Source organism: Vulpes lagopus, chromosome 18, assembly GCF_018345385.1.
Source record: "Vulpes lagopus strain Blue_001 chromosome 18, ASM1834538v1, whole genome shotgun sequence".
NCBI lineage: Eukaryota > Metazoa > Chordata > Mammalia > Carnivora > Canidae > Vulpes > Vulpes lagopus.
This window is the reverse complement of record NC_054841.1, coordinates 9,743,718-9,770,422: the sequence shown is the minus strand read 5'-3', so window position 1 is coordinate 9,770,422 and position 26,705 is coordinate 9,743,718. Positions and strand designations below refer to the sequence as shown.

At 46.5% G+C, this 26,705-nt stretch overlaps 1 protein-coding gene across 3 annotated transcripts; it reads right to left on the bottom strand.

Moving 5' to 3' along the window:
• Positions 1–1,419: 1,419 nt before the first annotated feature.
• Positions 1,420–19,574, bottom strand: SALL4 (spalt like transcription factor 4). 3 transcript variants are annotated; one of them, XM_041732265.1, is made up of 4 exons: positions 19,250–19,574; positions 6,665–8,998; positions 5,428–5,708; positions 1,420–2,267 (listed from the first exon to the last, which is right to left on the bottom strand). In XM_041732265.1, exons 1-4 carry the CDS (start codon positions 19,377–19,379, stop codon positions 1,848–1,850), a joined length of 3,165 nt encoding a protein of 1,054 aa, XP_041588199.1. In that variant the 5' UTR covers positions 19,380–19,574; the 3' UTR covers positions 1,420–1,847. The 3 variants fall into 3 exon arrangements, with proteins under 3 accessions (XP_041588199.1, XP_041588201.1, XP_041588200.1); XM_041732267.1 differs by having other exon boundaries at positions 7,985–8,998; XM_041732266.1 differs by lacking the exon at positions 19,250–19,574 and adding an exon at positions 17,216–17,335.
• Between the last annotated feature and the right edge of the window lie 7,131 nt (positions 19,575–26,705).

Sequence of the window (26,705 nt, the reverse complement as noted above, 5' to 3'; positions counted from 1 at the left end):
TTGATCCCAGGGCCCTGGGATGGAGCCCCGCACTGAACTCTGCTCAGCTGAAGAACTGCTTCTCCCTCTCCCTCTGCCCCTCCAACCCTGCTTGTGTTCTCGGGTTCTCTCAAATAAAATCTTTAAAAAAAATTATCAGGTTTAGAGCAGAAACGAACCAGAAAAACTTACATACGCGCCTGGTGGGGGAAAGAAAAAAAAACATCCAAAATTTATTCTCCAACAAGACAGACAGCATCAGCAGGTAAAAACTACAGGGGTTTCTCCACAGATCATACATTCACACGGGCATGATTTGCTTAACAGGGAGAAAGGCTCTGGTGTGTTCTCTGTAACAATATCCACTTCACAGTGTAAACAGGTACTAGCATTGTGTTCTCAACTTACAATTCCAGAAGGAAAGGCACAACATGGCAAAAAAATTTTTGGATCCTAAAGTCAGGTGCAATAACACAGACCAACTTTTGTTAAGTCTTGATCTACTTTTCCACAAAGAAGGAAATTCTCCACTTGGAAATCAAGGTCTTTCTTTCTCCTTCCTTGTTCAACCATCAGAGCATGTTTCATCATTACATATACAAAAAGGGGGGGGGGGGCGAGAGTTAAAAAAAAAAAAAAGAATCATGAAAATATCTTCAACGTCCAGCTGCTCCCACCACACATCAACTCAGGTTTAAGACAGGGCGTCAGAACACTTCAGCGGTCATAAAATAGGAAAATAGACACTATGGCTACAAAAATAAAAAATAAATGAGGTAGATAAATTAAAGCTTTCACACTCATGACTTGCCCGTTCGAACATCGTAGCCTTCATGCAATACTCAAGAACAATCTTCATACTAACTTGGCATAAGCTGCACCAAGGATATTTTTTTGTACAAAGTAGTATGTGAACCTGTAAGAAATATGCCCTTTCCGTGAGTTTCTTCAAGAAGGAAAACCCAGGTCTTTGATCGAGTAGGCACTGGCGAACCAAATTAAGTCACCTGAGGGTCCCTGCTTAGGTGCCTAGCCCTCCTGGTGGCTCAGGAAGGAGGCATCTGGAAAGCATAGGGAGTACATTGGCACTCTTGGGGCTCCAAATGAACTCTATTTAAATAAGCAGCAACACACATTGACTCCCTAAGGACTAAACCAGTCCATTTGAGGGTATCCTACCTAAGGTCCCAAGGTTGAAGGAATTTTGTAATTCTACAACCTTAGTTTAAAGAGAAAAAAAAAGTATATTCAGAAAAAAAAAAAAAAGGGAAGGATGGGTACGGGGATGGGGGGGGGGGAGCGTCATACGAAACAGGTCCCTAAACAGATGTCAGATCTTGTCCACGTACCCGCAGTCACCAGGGAAGTATACAGTACCCCCTCCCCCACTTAGGCTAAGAGTTGTCTTGTCCGTTGTAGTTCAGTAAGTTCCAACTTGAAATAGGAGGATAGTCCTTGGAAATAGTTACTCTTGGTTGTACAAAGGTTTTATGTATACAGTTTGTCGCAAGTAACAACGCTACTTTGCAGGACCCGCTTCTTTCCAAAATTAAAGGAAAAAAAATTCTAGTCTGTATATGTTTTAGTATTTTTTGTTTTTTTCTTTTTCAATTTTTTTCTTTTTTCAATTTCTTTTCTCTTTTTTGATTTTTTTCGATTTTTTCAATTTTTTTTTTTTTTTTTTTTTTTGCAAAGCAGCATAACAACATCTGATTGTAGGACTTGCCTGAGGTTGTGATCACAACTGTAAACATCATTTGCACATCAGTAAGAAAAACAGGAGGAGATGGGTTCTTTTAACAAGGAAAAAAAAAAAGTAGTAGAGTTCTAGAGGTCATTCTGCCTGCATTTCTCCCTCGACAAAGAGCTTAGCTGACTGCAATCTTATTTTCTTCGAGGAAGTGAGGGAATTGGTGTTTGGGGACGCTGTCGGCAGCACCTGGTTTTTCCACTTCAGCACTGATGGCAGACTGGGAGCCATCCATCTTGGAGATAGTGGTGTTGTTCACAATGGAGCTGGCCCCCAGGGAGACTGGGAGGGTAGGAATCCCCCCACTCTGGATCACAGAGATCTCATTGGTCTTCATGGCCAGACCTCCATTGAGCATGGTGGTGTACTGGTTCCACACGACAGGGTCCATGTTCACCGAAGGGGCCAAGATTTCCTTTGGAAACATCTCAGGGACTCTCTTCCCATCAGTTCCTAACAGAGCCATGGTGTTCTCAATGGCCAGCTTCCTCCCACGGCGTGCCGAGCTATTGTTCGCCCCATGCGTCATATAGTGGACCTATGGGGGATAGGAACAGAAAAGTTTCCACCAAAACAGAGATGTGATAGTGTGCACGTGGGCAAGCCAGTCTGTCTGCATAGGAGTTTGAACATTAAAAAAAAAATCCAGATACCTGTTCTCTTGTGGGGGGAGGGGGGGCGGAAAATCAGATGATTTGGCAACAATGGGCCCACATTCCTGCCTAGAGGCAAGTTAAGACAACCAAGGCAGGGACATTTGCTCCAATTCTGTCCCCATCCCACTGTTCACGTAAGCAAAATTACAGGAACACTTACTATGCACCAGCCATTCTCAAGCGCTGGGGTTAAAATTTGTGAATAATAAACCTACGCAGGTAATAACACTGTACAGAACTTAACACATAAACACACACTGAGTACAAATACAATGGGAAGGGGGGATCCCTGGGTGGCTCAGCGGTTTAGCGCCTGCCTTTGGCCCAGGACGTGATCCTGGAGTCCCGGGATCAAGTCCCACATCAGGCTCCCAGCATGGAGCCTTCTCCCTCTGCCTGTGTCTCTGCCTCTCTCTCTCTCTCTCTCTGTGTGTTTCTCATGAATAAATAAATAAAATCTTTTTTAAAAAACTGGAAAATAGAAAAAGAACAAGCTTAAAAAAAAAAAAAGGGAAAACCTATAAGATCAGTAGGTTGCACCCATGTCAATACCCTGGTTATTATTTACATTCCAGTTTTGCAAAATCCTACCCCTGGGGGATACTGGGCAAAGTATGGGAGGATCTAATAATTCTCACTGCACGGGAGTCCACAATTACCTGAATAAAAACTTGAGTTAATGAAATAACCTTTGGGGTACCTGGGTAGCTTAGTTAAGTGCCTGCCTTCAACTCAAGTCATGATCCTAGGGTCCTGGGATGGAGCCCCACATTGGGCTTCCTTGCTCAGTGGGGATCCTGGTTCTCCTTCTCCCTCTGCCACCAACCCCCTTGTGCTCTCTCTCTGAAATAAAATCCTTAAAAAAAAAAAAAAAAAAAAAAAGGAACCTTTGAACAAAACAGACACTGCCCTGATGGAGCTGACCTACCAAATACACAGTAGGTCAATGATCGTAATCACCACCACAGAGGTCATGGGGAATGAATGCTAAGTTATTCTAGGGTGGTAGACAAGTCAAGAGCTCTTCTGATGATAAGTCCTACTACCTATTGCTCCTTCTACTTGGCCTTTTCTTTTTTAAGATTTTATTTATCTAAAAGAACACAAGCAGGGGGAGGGGTGGGGGGAGAAGCAGACTCCTCATTGAGCTGGGAGCCTGACTTGGGGCTTGATTCCAGGACCTCAAGATCATGACTTGAGCTGAAGGCAGATGCCCAACTCACTGAGCCACCCAGGTGCTCCCTTGGCCTCCCTTCTAGAATTATTTTCCTAGTCTAGCTTTTGAGTTTCTAAATCCCTTTCAACTTTTAAAGCGAGCTGGAAAATGTGGTGGGTGTTACGTTTCTCAAGTAACCTAATTTCAATCCACAGGATGACACCTTGAGAAGTTAGCTGTTGTCTTGCCAGTGGGCTCTGACATAACTTGCTCTTAATTGCTATAAGTGGTTAAGATGTTACAGGCTTAACTTGAAGTGCTTTACTAATACAATTCATTTAATCTCCTGGACAACTCTGAAGTTGTTGCTACCATTATCCCCGTGACTGGGAAACCAAACCATGAGGAGCCATTTGCCCAAAGCCATGTGTGCAGCAAAAGAAGCTCCAGGGACACCTGGGTGGCTCAGCGGTTGAGCATCTGCTTTTGGCTCAGGGTGTGATCCCGGGGTTCTGGAATCGGGTCCTGCATAAGACTCCCCATAGGGAGCCAGCTTCTCCCTCTGCCTGTGTCCCTGCCTTCTCTCTATGTCTCTCATGAATAAAATAAAATCTTAAAAAAAAAAAAAAGAGCTCCAGACCTTCCCTGGATTGATCCCAGGGACCGGGAACTAATTTAGTTGGTACCAGAGATTAAGTTACTCCATGCTCCTTCCCTGACATGTTCGCCAACTAAAAAGTTAAAAAGAATATACCTTGTTTTTGAAGTATGTTTAACTTTTTAAATGATAGACAGTCTTATAGGTCAACTTCAAGAAGTTTTAACCTTTATTTTGAGCCACAAGAATTCAACTCAACTATTCTACTCCTGCAGAGAAGTGGAGAAGAGGGGATCCCTGGGTGGCTCAGAGGTTTGGCGCCTGCCTTTGGCCCAGGATGCGGATCCTGGAGTCCCGGGGATGGAGTCCCGTGTCGGGCTCCCGGCATGGAGCCTGCTTCTCCTCTGCCTGTGTCTCTGCCTCTTTCTCTCTCTCATGAATAAATAAAGAAATAAATCTTTAAAAAAAAAAGTGGAAAAGAGATATAGAGAACATCTCATGTAAACCACAGGCAGGACTAGAAGGAAAACCCGAGGTCCCCAATGCTTTGTTCTTATACAGGCCGCTGTCATTCCTGATATGGGCAAGTCTCCTCCCCATCTCTCTGGTAAAATCTTAGGTGGAATCTAACAATAGATAGAGGCCATTCTCTGGAAGGACCTAGCGGCTGGGTTTTAAAAGCACAGCTGATAACCTGGAGGCTCTTTTCTTTAACTCCTTGAGTACGGCTATCCTATACATGTCTAACTCATGGTATTTAGTTCAGCCTAGCAGGTTAAGAAAACAGGTACCAACATACAGGGTGGTCACCAAGTGCGGAGGCAAACACAAATCCAACGGTGAGCTGTCAATACTGTCACCCCACATGACATTTATCATCTGTTTCCAGACTGGATTTTACCTATCTACAGAATTATTGTTGAGAGGTTACGGTCGGCCCCAATATTGGAGGGAAAACTATCCTTCGTGTAACTACTTTATACTAGGATACAGGAGCATCCAATAGACCATGTGCCCCGTTCCTACAGAGCAGTATTTGCAAAATGTGTCACTATTTCAGGTGCTGCTAAGATTAGGGGAAAAATTATCAATTTCATCAGACACTGTCAGTAAGAAGTATCTCAACTCAGAGACACAGTGATAGGAGAAAACATGCATATTTCGAGAGCCAGCCGTGGGATGTGACTATACAGCATCCCGTTGGTCTCCATGGAAAATTCATCATAGATGGATTCACACCAGTAAGGACACCTAGCCCCATCCCCACTGAGAGCCTGAAGAGACTCACCTTCAAGTTGCCTTTGGTGGTAAAAGCTCGCCCACATATGTTACACACGAAAGGCTTCTCCCCAGTGTGAGTCCGCTCGTGAATTTGAAGAGCGCTCGCCGAGGAGAAATTCTTCCCACACCGTGTGCAGCCGTGTTGTTTGGCCTGTCGGCGTGGCTGGGCCGTTAGCAAAGGTGTCATGCCTGGGGACATGGTCGCAGGTCCAACAAACGCACCAGGGACTTCGACTTTGACATAGGTTGGCTGGGCTCGGATAAATGCTGATGGCAGACTGCTACGACCTGGTATCCAGAGAAAAGAAACCCCAAACCTTTATCATCCCATACTCCATCCATCTCAAACCAAAAAAGCGCTCTGACTGAGGACAACTGCCTACCCAGAGCCTAGGAAGAGGTTTGGAGAAATGTGTACTTTGGAGGCAGCTTTCCTCTTGAGCCTATTGACCTGCCCATTGACTAACGACTCAAATACTTTGAAAAACTCACCATTTTGGTGTAGAGATATAGCCAACACCACAACCACTGAAATTCAAATTCCTGCATGAACAGTTAATCTTTAAGGGATGCCTGGCTAGCTCAGTTGGTGGAGCATGTGACTCTTTATCTCAGGGTTGTGGGTTCAAGCCCCATGTTGGGTGTAGAGTTTACTTAAAATACATAAAAACTATTTATAAAAAGTTATCTTTCAAGTATGCCGGGACACCAGCCTTATTTCATTCTACGATGCATTTCACCATTAATGCTATCAACTGGTATCCCACAATTTATATGTGCATTTAAAATGGATTCTCCTCCTCATACTGCCTCCCCCCCCATTCCCCCGCCAAAAGTTATTAATCTATGAACCTTAGGTTAGGGAGTGGGACCTCAGACTCAAGGAACTATGGCTTATCTCAGTTGGCCAAACAGCAGTGCCCACTTTCTCAAACATTCTCCTTACTGGATCATTTCCTTCAGATTACCCAATGTCTCCCTGGGGCTCAAACACGAAAGTTAAGAACCAACAAGTGTGCTGTCCATACCCAATTTGCATTAACCACCATAAATAAAAGGACATCATTAGTGCTAGACAGAGGTAGTTCTAATTCCCCTCTACCCAGAAGTACAGAGAGGCTAACTGTCCTACAAAGGAGCTGCTTTGCATACATCATACTGTCCATTTGCCAAGTTCAACCCAGGTGCCTCTTGGATGACCTTGTGCCCAAAATGGACCTAAGTTAAATCCAAAGCTCTATCACCTTCCATCTCAGTGCGGCTGTTCTCGGAGCTGTCTGCTTTGCCACCAGCATCAGGAGACCTGGACTTGATGCTCTCTGCCTGGCTATTGGCCGGAGACAGGGCCTGGAAGGACGCGGTCTCCAGCACATCTGGACTTCGGCTCTGGTACTCCTGGTCCCCCATCACCGAGGACGACGAGTCGTTGGTCAAGCCATCGCTCTCCACCGAGCCGTTTTCTCTGCTGCTCTGCCGCTGCAGGACAAGAGGAGCAGGACCCACCTTCCCCGGGGCATCTAGGGCGGCCGTCACGGCGAACCCGAGAGTGGGGGATGCCGAGTGGACGCTGGGAAGCGGCACGGGGACCTTCAGGGAGCTGCCCGAAGCGTCCTGGGGACCCAGCTCGTCCACGTCGATGCTCTCGATGACGTCATCATGACAGGTGGCACCCGCGCTGCCATTTTCACTGACCATCGCGGCCTCGGGACCCGCAAAGTCACAGGGGTTCTCGGGCAGAGGCGTGTTGGGAATCTGGCCGCCCATGTGCATCCGGATGTGCTGCTGCAGCAGGACCGCGTTCGTAAACTTCTTCTGGCAGATGGGGCACGAGTGCTGCGTCTTTATGGACGTGTTGGTCCGGTGAACCCCGAGGTGCGTCTTCAGGTTGCCCTTGGTGGAGAAGGCCCGACCACAGATCTTGCACTGGAACGGCCTCTCCCCGGTGTGGGTGCGGTAATGCATCTTGAGGGAGCTTTGGCAGCTCAAGACCCGGTGGCAAATGAGACATTCGTTGGGGTCGGTGGTGGCCTTGTCGATGTTCTCCACCAGCTGCTGTAATTTCAGGGTCTCTGACCCCGGCTCGGGGGTCCCACTCCCTTGGAAGCCACCAACCCTCGGGGAAGTGTGGTTTGGCCCCCCCCCAGACAGTAGGGATCCGTCCTCACTTTCTGGGGAAGGCCCGGGCTGCAGGTCGTTGGGCAGAGGGCCGCCCAGGAGGTCCTTGGGGTTAGTCCCTGAAGAGAGATTCTGAGGTAGCCCTAGACCGGGGGTCCCTGTTACAAGGACAGGTTTGCTGTCTAAAGAGAGACTCGATTCATCTACGGGGACGGGTACAGAGAGTGCATAGGGAATGCCATTGCCTGCCGTCATTTTGTCGTGGAACTCGGCAAAGAGCTGGGGGTTGGCCTTCACCTGGGGATGTCGATGAAAGTGCACCTTGAGGTTGCCCTTGGTGGTGAACCGGTGGCCACAGACAGAGCACACGAAGGGTCTCTCTCCGGTATGGGAGCGGAGGTGGATCTGCAGGGAGCTATCGGTCCCAAAAACCTTGCTACAGTACTTACACTTGTGCTTGCAGAGGATGGCCTCGTCTTTGGGTTTGGCCTCCACCGGGGACACGTTCGGTGGCTTCCCCTTCCCTTTCTTGGACGGGTCTAGCGCCACGGTGGAGAAAGGGCTCTGGAAGAGCACAGAGCCTGGGGCCTGAGGTAGCAAAGCACCGGGAAGGCGCGACATGACGTTCGGCAGCACCCTCGTCCCGTCGGGCTTCAGGGCGAAGGACGCCAGCCCCTGGGAGCTGGCGGTGGAAGGGATGTTTGCGTGAGGTAGCTTGGCTGGTTTCAAGGCGTCCAGAGACAGGCCCTGGCTGCCGGCTTTCTGGCTGAGCAAGGCCACGGCCGCAGAAACCTGCTGGGACATGTGGCTGCCCAGGGTCTTGAGGGTGTCCGCTCCCGCCACGCCCGAGTGGAGGGCGTGCGAGGCCCACATGTTCACCTGCACGCGGATCTGCTCGGTGAGCTGGATCTGCTGCAGCTGCTGCTGCTGCAGGCACAGGATCTGCTCCAGGACCCACGGGATGCTGCTGGCGCCGGGCACGGGGGCTGGCGGCGCCTCGGCGCTGCGCTGGTTCACCGCCACCTTGGTGCCCCGCAGTGCTTGCAGAGTGACGTTAGTGTTGGCCACTTTGCCTTTGGGTAGATAGCTTATGTCCTGGGACGCGGTGGGCAGGGCGGTCTCGGCCTTCAGGTACACGACAGACTCGGCACCCAGCTTCTCCTTCAGCTCCCCCGAGCCGCCGCCATCCTCCCTGTGACCCTCCTTACCGCCTGGGCTGTGCGGCGGGTGGCCGAGCGCGGCCCCGGGGAACTCCTCCGGAGGCACCGGCCCCTCGCTGTCGTTCATGATGAGCACCGGTGGGGTTTTAGTGCAATTTTTCTTATGTTCTAAGAACTCCGAGAAGCTGAAAAACTCTGCACAGCATTTCTCACAGATGTGAGTCTCCTCCCGACGAGTCCTCTTTGCAGTCATTCCATCCCTGTTGGCTTCACTGCCGGTCCCCGGGTGGTTCATTGGAGCACCTGGGACAAGAGAGGAAAAGCTAAGAATGGTGCCCAAGAAGGGGCGGGGGGAAGGGGGCGGTTTCTAGGGAAGAACCACAACTTCACAACCTGTGTCCTAACAGGGAGAAGACTGTCAGAGGGACCCAGGCATCCGAAAGGACTGACTGAACCAACCACTTGTGTTGTGGGTTGAACTGTGTCCCCCGCAAAAGACACCCAAGTCCTTATACTCAGCACCTGTGCATGTGAACTTATTCGGAACAGGATCTTTGCAAATGTAATTGGGAGGGTCCCTAACCCAACGCCTGATGTTCTTAAAGGGACAGGGAAAGGACAGATGGAACAAGTAAGGCCCTATGAAGGAACCTGGTGGCCGGAAGCCAGGAGTGCCAGAAGCCAACAGGAGATAGAAAGGAGGCTTGGAATGGTTTCTTCCTCAGTTTCCAGAAGGAACCATCCCTGCCGACACCTCAATTTCACATGTCTGGCCTCCAGAACCATTAGCCTCAACCTGTTGTTTTAAGTCATTCGATTTGTAGCAATTTGTTACAGAAACCCTAGGAAATCCTACAATTTATGATTATTTAAATAATCCCCTTGGAGCTCTGCACCCCACTCAGAGTGAGCCTGCAAAGGCCAATGGGTCTCACGCAGTGACTATAAATAATGGAAACCTGCTCAAATATGGCCGATCATCCCCATCTTGGGGCCACTGAAAGCGAAACTGCTGTAAATCACTCAGTGTCAACGAGGGCACCTTCCCACTTTCAAGGTGCCAACAATCATGACAGCAGTGCCAAATTCCCTGAAAACACGGAGACCAGCACACGGGGCGCATGCACACAGGAAGGCCAAGTGGATGCTCCTAGGAATATTCTCCTATGAGACACAGACAAAAGGAAAGATTTTATGTTCTAGGAAGGCCGTGACTAAAGACTTTGATGACCTTACAGATCACGCAACAACTAGAGAAATGCCTTAATAGTCAGGACACTAAAAGGGTTTAATAAACCATTATGTCAAGAGAGAAGCCCGAGAATGGAAAGAGGGGATGGGAACGATGGGCTTCATTCCTCTCCCTGTACTTGCAACGTCGACTACTGTTATTTATCCGAAATGAAATATACAAAAACCAAACATATCCCTATTCTGGGCAGTTACATCCCTAAAAAGGATTAGTCCATGGATTTCTTTTGTAATTAAGTCCTATTCCCTTCAGGGTTAATGTTAACAGGCACATTAAAATGCCCATCTTGCTGTGGCTTTATCCAGACGCCTGGGTCCCGAAAGCAAAAAAAGCTGGGGGAAGAGCCTCTCTAAGCTACTTTATTGCTCTCATTTCCTGGCTATCGGATTATACGTACACTCCCCCACTAAGAAGTCATAGAGGTATGCCTCGGAGTCAGCATCGCTTGGCGTATGCTCTAAACCACACAGATAATTGCACAAGTACACAAAGACCCATGTAAGAAGGGTTATTTTTTGTGGGTGTTTTTTTTTTTTTAACAGAAATTTTTCTAGCAGCTGTCAATTTTGATTCACTCACACAGCAAAAGTGACATATAACTTCTGTATGCCCCAACATGGAGAGAGTTAGGTGAAAGATGACCAATTTTTGTTTAAAATAAAACCTGTGTGAAACGTACGAATGCATGGGAAAAGGCCAAGAAAGATACACATCACTTTTAAGAAATCATTACTTTTAAAAGCAAACTAATATAGTTTGCCTCTCAACTCCTTGGGGGACTGTTACTCCCTAAAACTATGGGGTTTTGACAGAAGAGTCCAGAGTATGGGGAAAGAACAGATCTTGGAAAAGGAAAGTGTATTTTTCTTGAGAAGATCTATAGATTTCGGAGTTTCAAAAAGTGGTTCTTCAAAATTTATGTTAAGGTGGCCTACATGAAGTTTTGTAAGGTGTGTTTGGGTTAGGGGTGGGCCAGGGAGAAAGAGCCAACAGCTAGCTACAAACAGGTCTGGCCTGCCAGGGTAGGGAAAGCAGGTTAGGATTATTCCAGCACTTACCTGTGAACAACAGGTCTGATATGGTAGCCCTACCCTTCAGAATTTGCCTGAAACATCCATAATCATGAAAGCCTCATAAGGTAGCTATGCCTGGGTTAAGTCAAGTGATTCAGTTAACTGTGTCAGGGCACCTGAGTGGCTCCGTTAAGTGTCTGTCTTCCGGCTCAGGTCACGAACCCTGGGGGCAGGGGGGGGGGCGGGGTCCTGGATTAAGCCCAGCAACTGGGCTCCCTGCTCAGTGGGGAATCTGCTTCTCCCTCTCCCTCTGTGTGCTCACTTGCTTGCTCTCAAATAAATAAATAAATCTTAAAAAACAACAAATGTGTCAAGTGCCTACTAATGTGCCTGACACCATCCTGGATGGGATCTGGGCAAAGTGCAGATATGCAGGTGCTCAGGAAAGAGTTTCTCTACATCTTCTATCTCTAACGGCGCAAATGGTTAGCTGGGCAAACAGAACAAAGCTTATAAAAATGGTCACTGAATGCCTAACTCATTTCCTAATACTTCCCACCTCCTACTGTGCCCAAACCAGGGGAGATAGGGACCCAATGGTGAAAAGATGACCCTGGTACTACTGTCTGTAGTTCCGACTAGGGACCTCTTGGTACCTCACACTGTATTCATCCAATCAATTCGATATCAGCTCCATTTACAGATGAGAAAAACAAATTCAGGTATCATGACTTGCCCAAGGTAGCACAATTAAAAAATAGTTATAATTTCTGAATTCTTACTATGTGCCAGGTATAATTCTGAACAATTCATAGGTTATAACTCTATGAGGTAGGGGCTATTATTGTTTTACCAAGAGGGGAACTCTTGGTAATACCAAGGGAATACAACTGATAAACTGCAGGGCAAGGGGGCACTTGGGTGGCTCAGTGGTTGAGTGTCTGCCTTTGGCTCAGGGAGTGATCTTGGGGTCCTGAGATCCAGTCCCACATCAGGCTCCCCACAGGAAGCCTGCTTCTCCCCTAGGGCCTAGGTCTCTCCCTGTCATGAATAAGTAATAAAGTCTTAAACAAAAAATCCCTGCAGGGTCAATATTAAAACCCAGGCTTGGGACACCCAGATCCTCCCTCCTTCCTACCATAATGTTTTTTCTGTTAACACTGCAACTATCTTTCCTCTCAAAGACACACCAAGGACCACAGAAAAGCCTGAGGGGTTGAGTTGGCAAGGAAGGTGGGGCACCTGGGTGGCTCAGGGTTTGAGCCTTTGGTCATGATCCTGGGGCCCTGGGATGAGTCCCTCATTGGGCTCCCACAGGGAGCCTGCTTCTCCCTCTGCCTGTGTCTCTACTTCTCTCTGTGTGTCTCTTATGAATAAATAAACTAAATCTTAAAAAAAAAAAAAAAACAAAGTTCAATAGGTAAGTACACCTCTTTCCTTGCAGTCCTAATACTGTTCCCAGTTACAGTTCAAGAATCAACTTAAAAATATTTGTCAATTCCCAGAATATAAGATCTATCCCTACACTTTCCCAGTACTTGAAATGAGGTGTTAGAGTGGGTGTTATGGGGCACTCTTTCTGGAAAAGCAATTCTGGCAACTATGTATCAGGAACTTCAAAAAGTAGAACTTTTGAACAAGTTCCTCTTGGGAGGGAAATACACACTATTGGTAGGTGCCTACAAAGAGATACAGCTCCTTCTGAGCACTGTGGCTACATCACCAGGTTAGTGCAGTTCTCCTTTGACCCTTGTTGGGAATTTACTGTATGAAATACAGGGATGCATTTCTCATATTAACAAACAGCAAACTCTGGTCAAGCTGTAAGGTTCAGGTTAAATACATCAGGGTACAGAAAAAAAGGAGACTACAAAAATCAAGCAGATCTAGGTTACATGTGCTGCTCTAGAGGACAACTGCCCAGGATTTATTTCAAGAGGAAGAAGAGAAGGGGCTGTCTATCTGTGGTCCCATCTGTGTTTGTGGATAAAGATATAAATATGTACAGGGAAAATTTTCATCTAAAGTAAGAGAAACTACTGGTGGGCTCTAGCTCTTGGGAGCATTAAGGCCACAGACTGAGATGTAAGAGAAAACTTCAAAAGTATCCACTTTTGTACTATGGTTTCTTTTTCATTAGCATGTTGAAGCCCTTGGACTCCACCATTTTAACTTCTGGAAATCTCCAATAAAGTCCATGCAAGAATGCCCATCCCACTGTCAGGAACACCACCACCACCACCACCACCCTCCACAAACAACAAAGCACATGCTATTGCACCCTTAACCCACTCATCTCTGCAGCCACGTAATCAAGCCAGCGTCCTCGGCCCCAATTTGTCATCGTGGAAACTGAGGCTCAGGAATAATTAAGTGGCTCAAGGTTAACAAGCTGCTAACTAGAAAAAGATCGGGGATTGTATTCTTAAGTACTATCTAGAGGGGCACTACAACTTGGTGGACTCATTTGGTTTCTTCTAGAACAGAGTTTCTCAAACTTTATTTCATGCTTCTAGGGAGGGTTCTAAAGCTTTGTTTTCCTAACTACCGGCCCCCTCCTTGAAATTTTAATACCACAAATATGTCTGTGTTTATATGTTATGCACTGCGGTCCTTCGGAAGGCTACAATCCACACTTACCAAGTTTTCTGTCCCTGCTCCCTCAAAAAATGTTTACCCCCTTGGGGACAATATTCCTTCATTGAAAGCAGGTTCTAAACTAGCATTCTTTAACTGTAGTCCATGAAATTAGATAAGGAAAAAAAAAAAAAAAGATCTTTGTTTTCACTAATCCAAACTAAAATTTAACATTTCTTTTCATTACAAATGTAGGAAACACCCCACGGTGTTATTTGTAGAAAAAGCAGATCTTTTCATAGGATGTGAATGCTGTTACATTACCGGGAATTCTGGGTCACCTGACCAGCTGTGCTAATCTTATTTAATGTCTTCATAAAGAAGCATGTTATTATATTGTAAATGCTTTGGGTTTTGATAACCATTTCAAATGCAGTTTACTTCCTTGGCATTTTCTGTGTATTTTTTGCTTTAAAAAAAAATACATTCTGTTGAGAAGGAATCTATGGCACAAAAAAGGTTAAGCCCTCGGCACTAGAAGGATCTAACAGTTTCCAAGAGTGATTTACAACCTGAATACCAGCTTGCCTTCACTGTATACACAGGCTGGCCTCTTCTGTAGCCTGGATGCAAAGCCAGCAACATCCCACTTGAGTCTTAAAACAGCGGCAGCTCTGAATGCATGTGCAGTAAAACGTACTTCTACATCCAGACCACCGCTGGCAAATACCGAAGCCTTATTTGCCCGAGAGTAAGAGGACTGAGTTATGAACAATTGCCTGCTCTGCTTAAGTTAACCCTTCCCGAAAGGAAAAAGCAAAGTTCAGAGAGATTACCCGGCAACTAGTTCTCCCATCTTTCCACCCCACCCCCACTCCGAATTTTAGGAATGTTATCTCTCAGCATCTAGTTATCCAATAAGTTGGAAGAATGCAGTAAACCCAGCAGGGGTCTTAGATTCAATCACTGCCAAATGGATAGAAAATACTTACTATTGTATAGAAGAAAAGCTCATCTACTAGAAGCCAATCAAATTCTGGAGACCCGAAAATGCTTAAAAAATAAAACCTGTATAATCTTGAGAAAAGCATTATGACTCAAGCTTATCTCCCTCCCCATTTCTATATTAAAAGAATCACAATGAGTAGATTATCTAAAGTATACAATATCTTCAACCCTCCCCCACCCACAGGATAATTGCTTACCAAAAAACAAAAGTAAAAGATTTCCTTTGAACCAGCTAAAAGAAAGCTCCCATTTACCGGTTTAATTTTACATCTCAATTCAGCAATCCGAGAAACACTTAAGTAACAAGGCTTTAACTCAATTCATACATGGCAAATTAGAGCTATAATTAAGTTCTACTTAATTAAGAGCTAAAAACTTGTTCCAAACAGTCTTGGATCAAAATTCAGGGACTCTGCTGAAAAGGAAGAACAGTAAAAGAATCAAAGAAGGTTGTAACAGCTGTTAATGTGTCTTGAGTTCTGCTATTTACATTAAGAGATGGGTCCCATTTTCCTTCAACTGGGGCTCATCTTTTAAGCAAACTTGTAAACTCCATGCAGGCAGGGACTTTTGTCAGTCCCTTCTACAGAGTCACTCCCAGAACAAAGACTTGACAGTCATGAAATTCACTTGGGAAAAAAAAAAAAAATAAAGGATGGTGGTTAACTGGAGATGCAGTACTTGTCTGGATTTAGTCTTTTAAAATGGTTTAGATGCTTTCTTTAATGAACCAAAAGTACAACAGGTTAAGGGTTGATGAAAGAGGGAACTTGTTGAACTCTTCCCCATGATTTTTCCAGGGCCGCAAGGCCCAGAGCATGAAATGCAAACACCGTTTTATTTCCAACTCTCTTCCTAAAGACCTCTTAAATGTAAGGTCCCAAAAGCACATCTCAGATGTTAAAAGGGAGAAGAGATCGTCAAATTCGACCAGCTAAACACTCATCATGGCTCCTTCAAAGGAACTGATGGAAAATCCCATCTCATAACCAACCAGAGTCAGATCATGATAAACAGCTCCTTGGATTCAAAGCACGGCTAAAAATCAACCATGAGCAAGGCATTTTCAACCCGGAGCTACTGTTTACTCTAAAATGAGTACAAAAAACAACAACAACAAAAAAAAAATTAAAAATAAAAATAAAATGAGTACAAATGAGAGTTAAAGATAATGTACCTGAGGTCCCACCCTGGTGTCCGGCACTTACTTAGGCTACAGTTTAAAAACTGCAGAATCATCTCAATTAGCAGTTCAGAACTCTCTTGACACAAATAAAACCGAAAACATTGTTATTTTGAACAAAACTAATTACTGATCCCGTTGCCAGCACACAGTGGGTCTTCTGCAGTTGAAATGATCTGAACAGGGGTCTCTACCTCCTTTTGTATAAAGGAAAAATCCAAAAGCTCAAGAGTAATTGGACAGGTCTCAAAGTTACACAGCTGAAAGTCATACAATCAGACTGGAATGCACATCTCTAAACCTTACCAAAACACTAACTTCATTTAAAAAGAGGAAGTGCTAACTCCATCTCCTGCTCCCAAGATGGCTCCCCACCCCCCCACCCCCACCCCCACCCCCACCCATGAGGAAGCTACTGGAGGCTGAAATGACCAAGTACCGATGTGTGTAATTCATTTTTAACGGAACAAAGGGGGCTCCGGGCAAGCTGGAGCCCCTTTCTCTATCAGAAACTATGATCGAAACACAGAGGGTCGGCCTGCAACACGCAAGCTACTGTCAACGAGATTTCTTCCTCTCCCACAATTAAAATGGGGACTTCCAAGTGCCCTCTTCTCAAAATCCTTATAGCCAGGGGAGGTCATTTCAGTTTAGAAACTGGGGCGAGGCAGTTGTTTGAAACTTGGGGATCTTAATCGTTGATGGTTGTAATCCAGTTTAGCACAAAGGGCATTCGAAACTCTTTTGAGAAAATGCTAATTTCCCCCCATATGTAGCGTGAGTCCAGTGCCCACCTGCAGATTTTTTGATCTGCTAATTGATCTCCAAACTCCACCTTCCTCCCTCAAGAACTGCATTCTTTACAAGTGGATCTCAAATTTGGTTTTGCAAAATAGGTCCGGGCCCAAGTCTTTTAACTTTTTAAAATTGCACAGGTCTATTATGTATCTATCTATTTATACAGATCTGCCTATATGGATCTTTTTTTTTTTTAAATTTATTTATGATAGTCACGCACACAGAGAGAGAGAGAGAGAGAGGGGCAGAGACATAGGCAGAGGGAGAAGCAGGCTCCATGCACCGGGAGCCCGACATGGGATTCGATCCCGGGTCTCCAGGATCGGGCCCTGGGCCAAAGGCAGGCGCTAAACCGCTGTGCCACCCAGGGATCCCTGCCTATATGGATCTATGTGTCTCCCTCTACAGCCATATGTACTGAGCATACAGATAGGTACCTACAGACAGGCTGCTCAGATGAAAAAGGCAGTCATTAAACTGCCCGGGGAAACTACCTTCTGTCCCGTGGGGGCACCTGGAGATCCTGCAAACACATTCTAGGATCGAGGAATTCTTGAAAAGAATTCCAGAGAACAGCAGGTACAGCCCGGGCTCGCGCAAGCAAGTGGCTGAAGTTGCCAGGGGCGCCCATCCTGCGCTCGGCATCCCCACCCCGCAGCCCGTCCCACCCATCAGGTGTGAGCCGGTACCTGCGAGGGGACCCGCCTCTCGGCAAAGCGTGTGGCTCCAGGCAGGGCCTCCAGGGGGCGCCCGCGCGCAACTCGGCGGTCGGCTCGGACCCCAGCGATCGATAACGACCCCCCCCCCCCCGCCCCCAAATCGCGGAGGGAGCGGAGCGCACGGCCAGGCCGGACAGCCCAAGCCTAGCTCGGGTGAACTGCCAACTCCAAGCCGCGCTCATTGAAGAAGCCGCCCGGTGACACGCTCCCCGCAGAGGTGCCAACCACCACCCAAAGCGCCCCCGGCGTGCGCCCACCAAAAGTGAAGGGGGCTGGAGAATGGGGAGGTCAGAGCAGAACCAGGGGAGGGGTCAGAGCCCGGAGCTCGCCCCTCCTCTTGGGAGGAAGCGGGCGGGCGGAGGGTTAACCCTTTTGTTCCAGGTGGGCCAGGCGCCCGAGCCTCTGCACGCTCTCCCCCCACCGCCCCCCCACCCGAGGCACAAAGAGACTCCATCCCCCTGGGCCCCCGGGTGCGCGCTGCCCAGCCCATCAGACGCCCCGAAGACGCACAGCCGCCCCTCGTCGAGCCGAGCTCTTTCATTTGCCCTGGAAAAATGTTATTTGCGGGGGGGGGGGGGGGGGGGGGTGCGTGTGAAAAAAAAAAAAAAAAACAGGGATTTACATTAAACCCATTATAAATTCGGGAAACCCACTACATCCCCAAGAAGGGGGAGGTAGCCCCGAAGCAGCGCCCATCGGAGCGGCGGCTCCGAGCGCCCGGGATTGCAGCGCACACTCCCACGGGCGGCTGAGAAATTAGAAAGCAGGCGGGGAGCGGAGGGAAAACGACCCACAAGGCCCCAGAGGAGGTTAACAACGCCCCCTCCCCCACGCGCGGCTAGAAACTTATCAGGCGACAATTTGGCGGGCCGGGGCCGGGGGGGGGGACCGGGGCGGAGCGGGGGGGCCGGGGGGGCGCGCGCCCCGCTCCCGCCGCCTCCTCCGCAAGGGGCCGGGGTCCGCGCGCCTCCCCGCCCCGGCCGCGACCGCCCAGCCCTGCCCCGACCTCCCCGCGCCCCCCGCCGCGCCCCCGGGGCGCGCTTCTGGGCAGCCGGGCGCCCCGGAAAAGCCCCGCAGGATCCCGGGCCGGGCACCCCGCCGCGCGCCCGCGCCCCCGCGCCCCCGGCCCCCGGCCCCGCGCCCCTCCCGCGCGCCGCGGTTATTTTTAGGAAGTCGGAAATCAAAGATGGCTGGAGGTCAGGCCCCGAAAGGTTAGGGCGAAGATCGGCAGGCGGCAGAGCCCAGCGAGGACGGGGGAAAAAAAAAAAAAAAAGGCAAAAAAAAAAAAAAAAAAAAAAAAGCTAAAACCTTAATTTTTTTTTTTTTTTTTTTTTTTAATGAGCGATCCTGCGCCTTCCCCCCGCCAACCCTCTTCGGGGCCTCCAGAGAGCGGGTGGCCCGCACCCCAGCTCCCGGAGGTGGGGAGAGGTCGCGCCCCCTCCCCCCCCCCCCCCGCCCGGCCCGGCCCGGCCCTGGAGGGGCGCGTGCAACAGATCGCCCTCCCCCGGGGGGCCCTCCAGGAGCGCGCCCCGTCTCCAGCCTCCCAGAACAGCCCCCCCACGGCGGGGCAGGGAGAAAGGTGGGGAACCCCCGGGGTCTTTCTTTTTAAAAGCGGCGCCAGAGAGGGAGGAGGGGAGCCGAGGTTACAAGTGTGGGGGGGCGGGGGGAGGAGGCTACCAGCGAGGGGAGTGGAACCAATTAAGGGGCGAGGGGCGAGGAGGGAACCTTTCAGGACTTGAGGCGCAGAGAGGGTGGGGGTCAGGCTTACGGGACCTGGGGGCGAAACTTACACAAGAGAGGGAAGCGGTGGAGAGAGAAAAAAAAAAAAAAAGTGGAATTAACGAGGGGGGGGCGAGGGTGCCTCGCGCCCCTAGCACGGAGCCCCCCGACCTGGGAGCTGCCAGGACGCGCGCTGCGAGGCGCCGGCCCCCCCGGAGCCCGCGCCCCCAGGGTCCGGCGAGCGCCCGCGCGGCTGCCGCCCCCGCGCGCCCCAGCCCGGCTCACCCGGCTCCCCCGCCGCCGGCGCCGCTGCGGCCGCATCTGCAAACTCCGGGGCCGGCTGCTGCGGGGGCTGCTCGCCCTGGTCCTCCTCCGAGTTGATGTGCTGGGGTTTCGCCTGCTTGCGCCTCGACATGGTGCGAGCATCGGGCCGCCTGGAGAGCCGCGGTGACTTGCCCACTCCGCCACAAATTCCTGGAGTTAGGAAATTTACCCCCCTTCGGCCGGAACGCGCATGTCCCAGTAATTATTATTATCAATAATGCATTGCGATTTATCATGAGCCCTGACAGCTGATTGGCCTGAGTCCAAGACCTCAGAGATCATTTAAATAAGCCCTCATTGATCAGGGAGGGGCGAGGCATTCTGGGCTTTGTAGTCCGGCCCTGCCGGCGACAAAGGCGTGTTCGTCGGGGGAGCGCAACTAATTAGCATCCGGGCTCAGATTGGCTGGATCGTGCACGAAATCGGAGGGGGGGACCCATCCTCGCCCCAGCTATCTGAGTCCTTGGGGAGAAGAATAAAAATAATCGTGTGCTTATTCAAAACCAGGAGCGTCCGCAAAAGTTTTTGGAAGGAGCCTATGGGGTGGCGTTGCTCCAAAAATCACTTTTGGAAGGTTGATATCCGCGCAAGCCGGGGTTGGGAGGTCTTTTCAGTGGAACAGTTTGGCTTGATTTTTACATCTACCAAAAAAAAAACCAAAAAAACAAAAACCCAAAACCAACCAACCAAACAAACAAACAAACAAAAAAAACACAAAAAAACCTGCAAACAAAAAACTGGGATGTGACCTGTGTCACCTTCCATCTTATTTTTGATTGCGATGCTTCAGTGGAATTTCTAGATGTGAACATGGTGGTTGATTTGATTCGACCTTCCCGATCCATCGCAACTCTGCAAGTGGCCTTGGAATTTCCAAATTTTCAGATTATCCTTTTACCATGATTTATTTTCTTTAAATGCTAACTAATAGCCTCTCCCCCCCGCCCCCCAGCCCCAGGATTCATATTCACAAAGGTTGGTTTGTTGTTAAAAGGCGACCTTGGTTTTTGGTTTGGGGGTTTATTTTCCACTCTAAAATGACTGAAACCAAATACTGAAAAGGCAGATTAAAGGCCAGTATAGTCAGAGATAATATCAAAACAGCAAGCAATTGCATTTTTTCCCCCACAAAGCCATAAATGTCTGATAACATCATATTTTATTGCTGAGACAATGCTCTTACATCTCCCATGCAATAGCAATGAGTACTGTTAGAGTATCTGAGTGTCACTAAACTAATCTTTATTGGAATTTTTTGCAATAAAGACTTCATTATGAAAAAGGGGTATAGTTCAGAGTGATTGCATCATCCTGACGCCGGGATACCTGGCATTTTCTAAAATTGTGTATGTATAATATTACATGTATACGCATTGATACAGTAAATCCCTATCTCTAATTCCATTAATTGCCTCGCGCAAGGTAAATGCTCAAAAAATGTCGAATAAATGATGAAATTTTCAGCCTTCTCAGTCTTTGATTGGTGTTTCCATGACGCCTCCGGGCCTGCGTCTTTATTTGGCTTTTACTTCATTGAAAGAGAACTGTAAACCATCCACATTTGTGCCTTGCATTTGCTCCATTAGTTATATATCAAGTTCCCAGCTTGTAAGAGTTTCTTGTAAGCTCATCAGAAATGCAAGCAAAATAGAATGCTGGGCTCATAAATACATTTCACCTGGGTATTTGGACATCCCAAGGAGGAGAATAAATCAGCTTGATCATCTTTTTGATATTCATGGCCATCAATAAAAACTTACTGAAAGAAGGTTAACCTCCAATTTTTGAGTCTCCGCTTGAAAATGTTTCGCTTTGTTTTATGTAAGTCCCCTAAAGCAAAAAAGATAGAATTACAGTCAATGGCCAAAGTTGGGAAGGTAAGAGTTTGGTTTAATAATACATGGAAGCTGTTTAGAATTCTCATACTGAGTAAAAAAGCCAATTAACACCTGCTTTGCTGACTAATTTACTTATATTCCTAACACCTTTTCTGTTTAACATGGTGTGGCAGGAAATGTAATTGAGAAATCTAAATGAATGTACAGTAGGTTTATAGCTCAAGACATATTGGTGGCTTAAAGAAAACTTCATTAAAGGTAAGGTTTCTCATATTTATTTTAGTTGTTAGTTTCATCATTTCTACTTAGAACAAGGTCAAAAAACCGCCGCCTGCATCTCCAAGTGATGATGATAATAATTACTGTTTGAGCCGCTGTTATGTGCCGCAGACTCCCTAAACACACACTCCCTTGTTTTATCTTCCCAGGGAAACTGAGGCTCAGAGACGTGAAGTGACTTAATTAGGAAGTGGCTGAGCTGATTGGTGGTTGATCCCTAAACTCGGCTCCAAAATTCTTACCGTATCCCCAAACCTGTCATGCACCTGAAGCTGAATGCAGACAGCATTCAGAAAATAAAAACAAAGAAATATTGGGGTAAAAGAAAACTTGTGCAACATTAAGCCTGTCCTGGAAAACTCCAGGCTCTGTAGAAGTAAATTCTACAGGTAAAAATCAAGGAGAAGTTTTTCTCCAAAAGAAACTTTCCATGAACATCATATCAAGAAAAGGATGCAGTACAGGTTTTGAGCCTACCTCCAACAGTGAGCTGCAGCCAGCGAGCAGGAGTAGGAGGAAAGACCCTAGAGGGGAGGAGAGGGTGAATGGAGAATAGAGGGCTACAGGCAAGTTCCTAATCAAAGGCAGTTTTTTGGATTATTTAGTATTCCCTGAACAGCCAAAGGACCTGAGTAGGACTAGGGAAAAAAAAAAAAAAAACAAAGATCAAAGTAGAAGATTGTATTAAACTTTTTAATGCCTTCTGTTAGGTGACTGCGTTTATATAATCCAATCATTTTCACTGTTTGCCCTAGGCAGGAATTGTTGGGAAATTCATTTCTTGTTTTATCTTTCAGGCAAGCAGTCTATGAAAACTGAGGCTTTACTGTCAATGAGGTTATTTGGGATACATAATCCCATCCTCACTAAAAGCCTTTTTTTATTCCTGCCTCATTCGGCCCTTCCCTCCTAAATTTCCAGTCTTCAGTTCAGCCTTCCCTGCCTAACACCCACCTTTCCTCATCCAAATCGGGTCTCACCTCTTAGTCTGCTAGGAGCCAAGACTTTCCTTTTATCGCATGGTTCAAAATTTATGATTATAGATTTAATTGTATATCCGTTTATTGCTTCTTTTTCACCAGGCAGGCCACGAGGAGGCTTCACCACCGAGTCCCAAGCCCTTAGCCACGGCAATAGAACACAGAAGTCACAATAAATAATAATGAGTGAATCCGTCAATGGTAAATGATTTTTGTAGGCCTGAATATAAGATAAAGTATTAAAAGGCAATTACTGTTGGTGGGCATATAAATTGGTGCAGCCGCTATGGAAAACAGTATGGCAGTTCCTTCAAAAAAAGCAAACACTGAATTACCATATGATGCAGCATTTCCATTTCTGGGTGTGTGCCCCCAAAGAACCAAAAACAGGGACATGAAAAGATATTTGTACACCCATGTTTGTAGCAGCCTTATTCGCAAGAGCTAAAACGTGGAAGCAACCCAAGGGTTCACCCACAGATGAATGGATAAACAAAATGTGGTGTATACATACAAAGAATTATTCAGCCTTAAAAACTAAAGAAGGGATCCCTGGGTGGCGCAGTGGTTTAGCGCCTGCCTTTGGCCCAGGGCGCGATCCTGGAGACCCAGGATCGAATCCCACATCGGGCTCCCGGTGCATGGAGCCTGCTTCTCCCTCTGCCTGTGTCTCTGCCTCTCTCTCTCTCTCTCTCTCACTGTGTGCCTATCATAAATAAATAAAATTAAAAAAAAAAAAAAAACTAAAGAAATTCTGGCACGTGCTACAATGTAGATGAACCTTGGGGACATTACGCTAAAGGAAATAAGCTAGTCACAAAAAGACAAATGCCATTTGATGCCACTTACATGAGGTACTTATAGGAAGGGGGGATGGGGAGTTGTTGTTTAATGCGTATGGAGTTTCAGTTTTGCAAGATAGAGATCTGGAGATTGCACAGCCATGTGAATTTTTTTTTTAAAGATTTTATTTGTTTACTCATGATATACTTGGTGGAGTGGGGAGCAGAGACACAGGCAGAGGGAGAGGCAGGCTCCCTGCCGGGAGCCCAACACGGGACTCGATTCCGGGTCTCTAGGATCGCGCCCTGGGCCAAAGGCAGGTGCCAAACCGCTGCGCCACCCAGGGATCCCCTCCCCTGAATGTTCTTAATACCACCGAATGATACCCCTAAAGACAGTTGAGATGGTAAAATTGTATTTTACCAAAATTGGGGAAGCAAGGCAATTACAAATGGATGGCCATCCAATTGTATTAATTTATTAAAAATTCTCAAACTGTACATAACATATAAATATAAGGGATGAATTTTATGCTAAGTAAAGCATACCTAAACAAGCTGTTTTTAGGAAGGCAATTAGATATGTGATTATCCCTATAATTGAAAGGACCATAAATATGGGGTTTTGTTTTGGTTTTTTTTTTCCTATGTGGGATTCCCAGCATCGCAAGCTTGAAAAGCCTAAAGTGGCAAGGCTGGTGTCCATAAATCATGATCTGCCCCTGCAAAAGTATGCCTCTTTGGGTCTGTAATTATTCATACCAGGAAACGGCCACGTGGACCGACATGGGAACCATTGCTGCTTTAATTTGGGAAATGCGAGGTTTGGATTTGGGAAGTATAGAAGGGCCTTTTTCTCAGCATGGATCACCCTCTGGGAGGCTATGGACTTTCATCGATTTGATATCTGCCTGCCTCATGGAAGTCTTTATTTCTGGAAGGAACTCTTCAAATTCTAGAGATTTAGAAGTTGAGCTAAAACTGCTTAAGAAATCATGCTTGTAATTCACCGGGAGTACTTTATTATGGGGCCAAATGTCCACTTTTCTGAGTGTCCTGGCCTGGAAGCCCCTCTGTTGGGATGATTTATGGTTGCAAAGGCTGGCTAATTGCAATAATCACCACTTAACTGATTATGTTCCTCCTCCCTCATTTTGATATCTCAACATGTTGCCATTTTATCCATCCCAAATTGGTATCGAACAATTTCCTGCTCTAATTAGTCTTCCTAGTTGCTGCTAATATATGGAAGCCTACAAGTGTATATTAAAAAAAAAAAAAGAAGTATTAATACTCCACTATTCATTAAAGCAGGAAAGAAATGTCAGCAAAGAGAATTTCTCCTGTCGGTTCTTCAGTTGAAGACTACAGATGGACAAAGAATGAAAAAATTGATACGAGGGGCACTTTTGTTCCTCAGCCACTGGACTAGCTCACTCTAGCCCAGGCATGCAGGTCTTGAGGTCAATCGCAGGCACTCACGTGCTGTAGAGAATGTTGATTCTCCAAGTCCACAGCAGAGGTTCTCAATGGGGGGTGATTTTGCTTCCTTCCCACCCAGGGGATGTTTGGCAATGTCTGAAGCCAGTTTTTGGTTGTCACAACTCAAGAGGGCTACTGTCATCTAGATGGTGGAGGCCTGGGGTCCTACTAACACCCTACAATGCCCAGGAGAGCCCCAACCACAAGGAATTATCTGACCCAAAATGTCAATAGCGCCAGAGTTGAAAAACCAGGTCTACAGGCAATGTGATTGCAAGACCATGTTAGCATCAACCGAAAACTTTTTTTTTTAATAGTAAGACTTTTTTTTTTTTTTTTAAATACAACTTGAAATACTAAATCACAAGCAAATCCTCTTATCTTTTCCAGGGGAGCCTTCTTAACCTCCCCCAACTAAATCAAACCCCTGCATTCTTGCCTTTTCCCTCAAAGATTGCACAACTGCAATCTTATATTCGCTCATGGGATGATTTGAGTAATTTATCTGCTTCCTCTGCAGATCAGAGAAAGATAACATTCTAGTGAATTTTCTTCTAATCTTTCTTCCATGAATATCATACCTTTAACATTAATTGAGATCAATTTGAAAATACAGTCTGGAGTTCCGTTTATTTTACTGAGCCAGGATGTCATAAGCCTTTCCCACATTAAAAAACAAAACAAAACAAAACAAAAACACAAAATACGAACACATTGTAAATGTGTTTTATAATGTAATTTTTTTCACTCTGGAAACAAACCTTTAATTTGCTTAACCAGCCCCTGTTATACATTTGAGTTGTTTGTCTTTCTCATGGATACTATTTCAATGACCATCCTGTTCATGGAGCTCTGTTCAAATTTTGGATTTCTTTCCTTAAGGACTCCTGTCCTGAGTTGTTCTGAAATGAATGTTGGTGTTTCACAAATTCACAACCCTTCAAGAGCATTTTCCAAATCCTATCTTATTCCCTTTGTGGGCTCTTGTGCAAGACAGGAGCCTCGGTAACATGAGTGATCAAGCTAAATGGGTAAGCCCATAAACATGCTTATCAGGACGCTCACATATTTCGTAACTGGACAGGAGAAATATATAGATTTTCAAAAACAAGTCGAAGGTTCAATTGATTGAACAATTTTTCAGCTAAAAATGCTTTCCTTTTCATTTCCTCTCTCTCTCTCTCTTTTTTTTTTTACAGTTCTGATTCATTCTTTGCTTAAAACATTTCTTCATTGGCACCCACGGCATTTTCTAAAGGTTTCTCTTGCTTTTTAATCTACCAGACACAAATACTGCCTCCCCCTTCCCAAAAGTGCTTATTCTGAACTGTCTTAAAGAAAAAAAAAAATCACTGAAAAGTCGCTTCTGTAAATTTGCCCCAAGAAGCGTTCTTTATTATAACAAACCTTTAGAGCGCTAAAAGCCCAGCATGCAGGAAAGTTTACTGTCATAAATATCTATCCGTCTTTGCAATATAAATTATAATTGAAACTAAACTTGTCAGGAAACTCTCCCCAACACACAAAAAGTGAGACAGTTGGAGCGAGGCAATTAAGGATGTTAATTGGCACAGAGAGAAAAGCAAAGGACCATCATTGTTAAGATAACTGGTCTATAAACACCTAAATGGATTTTTGCGATGAGGAAGAAAGGCTCATCTTTTGACCATGAAAGGGAATATACAATGTTCCTTTCTTTGTTTTAATGTGCGGAGAGATTTTAACTTCTTTTTTCAGATCGGGCTCTGACATAAACAAATGGCTTGGTCCCAGTCTGGTTGGGTCACAAAAGGACTGGGGGTTACATGGAGGGAGGGGAGGCGAAGCACAGACAGGAGCAGAAGAAAGCAGACGAGGAAGAAGAAAAATACCGGGGGGACGAAGAGTGCAGGGGAGTAAATCAAGACAGCAAAAGAGAAGGAATCATATTCCAAGGAAACAGACGGGAGTTAAACATAGAGAAAGTTTTCAGTCATTTCTCATCCTCCAGGTGATCTGAAGGTTGATGTCCAAAAGCCACAACACGGACAAGGCCACGAAGACAGACCCCGGGGTG

Coding starts and splice junctions, on each gene's coding strand:
- SALL4 (XM_041732265.1), bottom strand. CDS start 19,379: ATGTCGAGGCGCAAGCAGGCGAAACCCCAGCACATCAACTCGGAGGAG. Junction 8,999..19,249: donor GCCGGCGGCGGGGGAGCCGG/GTGAGCCGGGCT, acceptor CTCTTGTCCCAG/GTGCTCCAATGAACCACCCG. Junction 2,268..5,427: donor CCACCAAAGGCAACTTGAAG/GTGAGTCTCTTC, acceptor TATCCCCCATAG/GTCCACTATATGACGCATGG.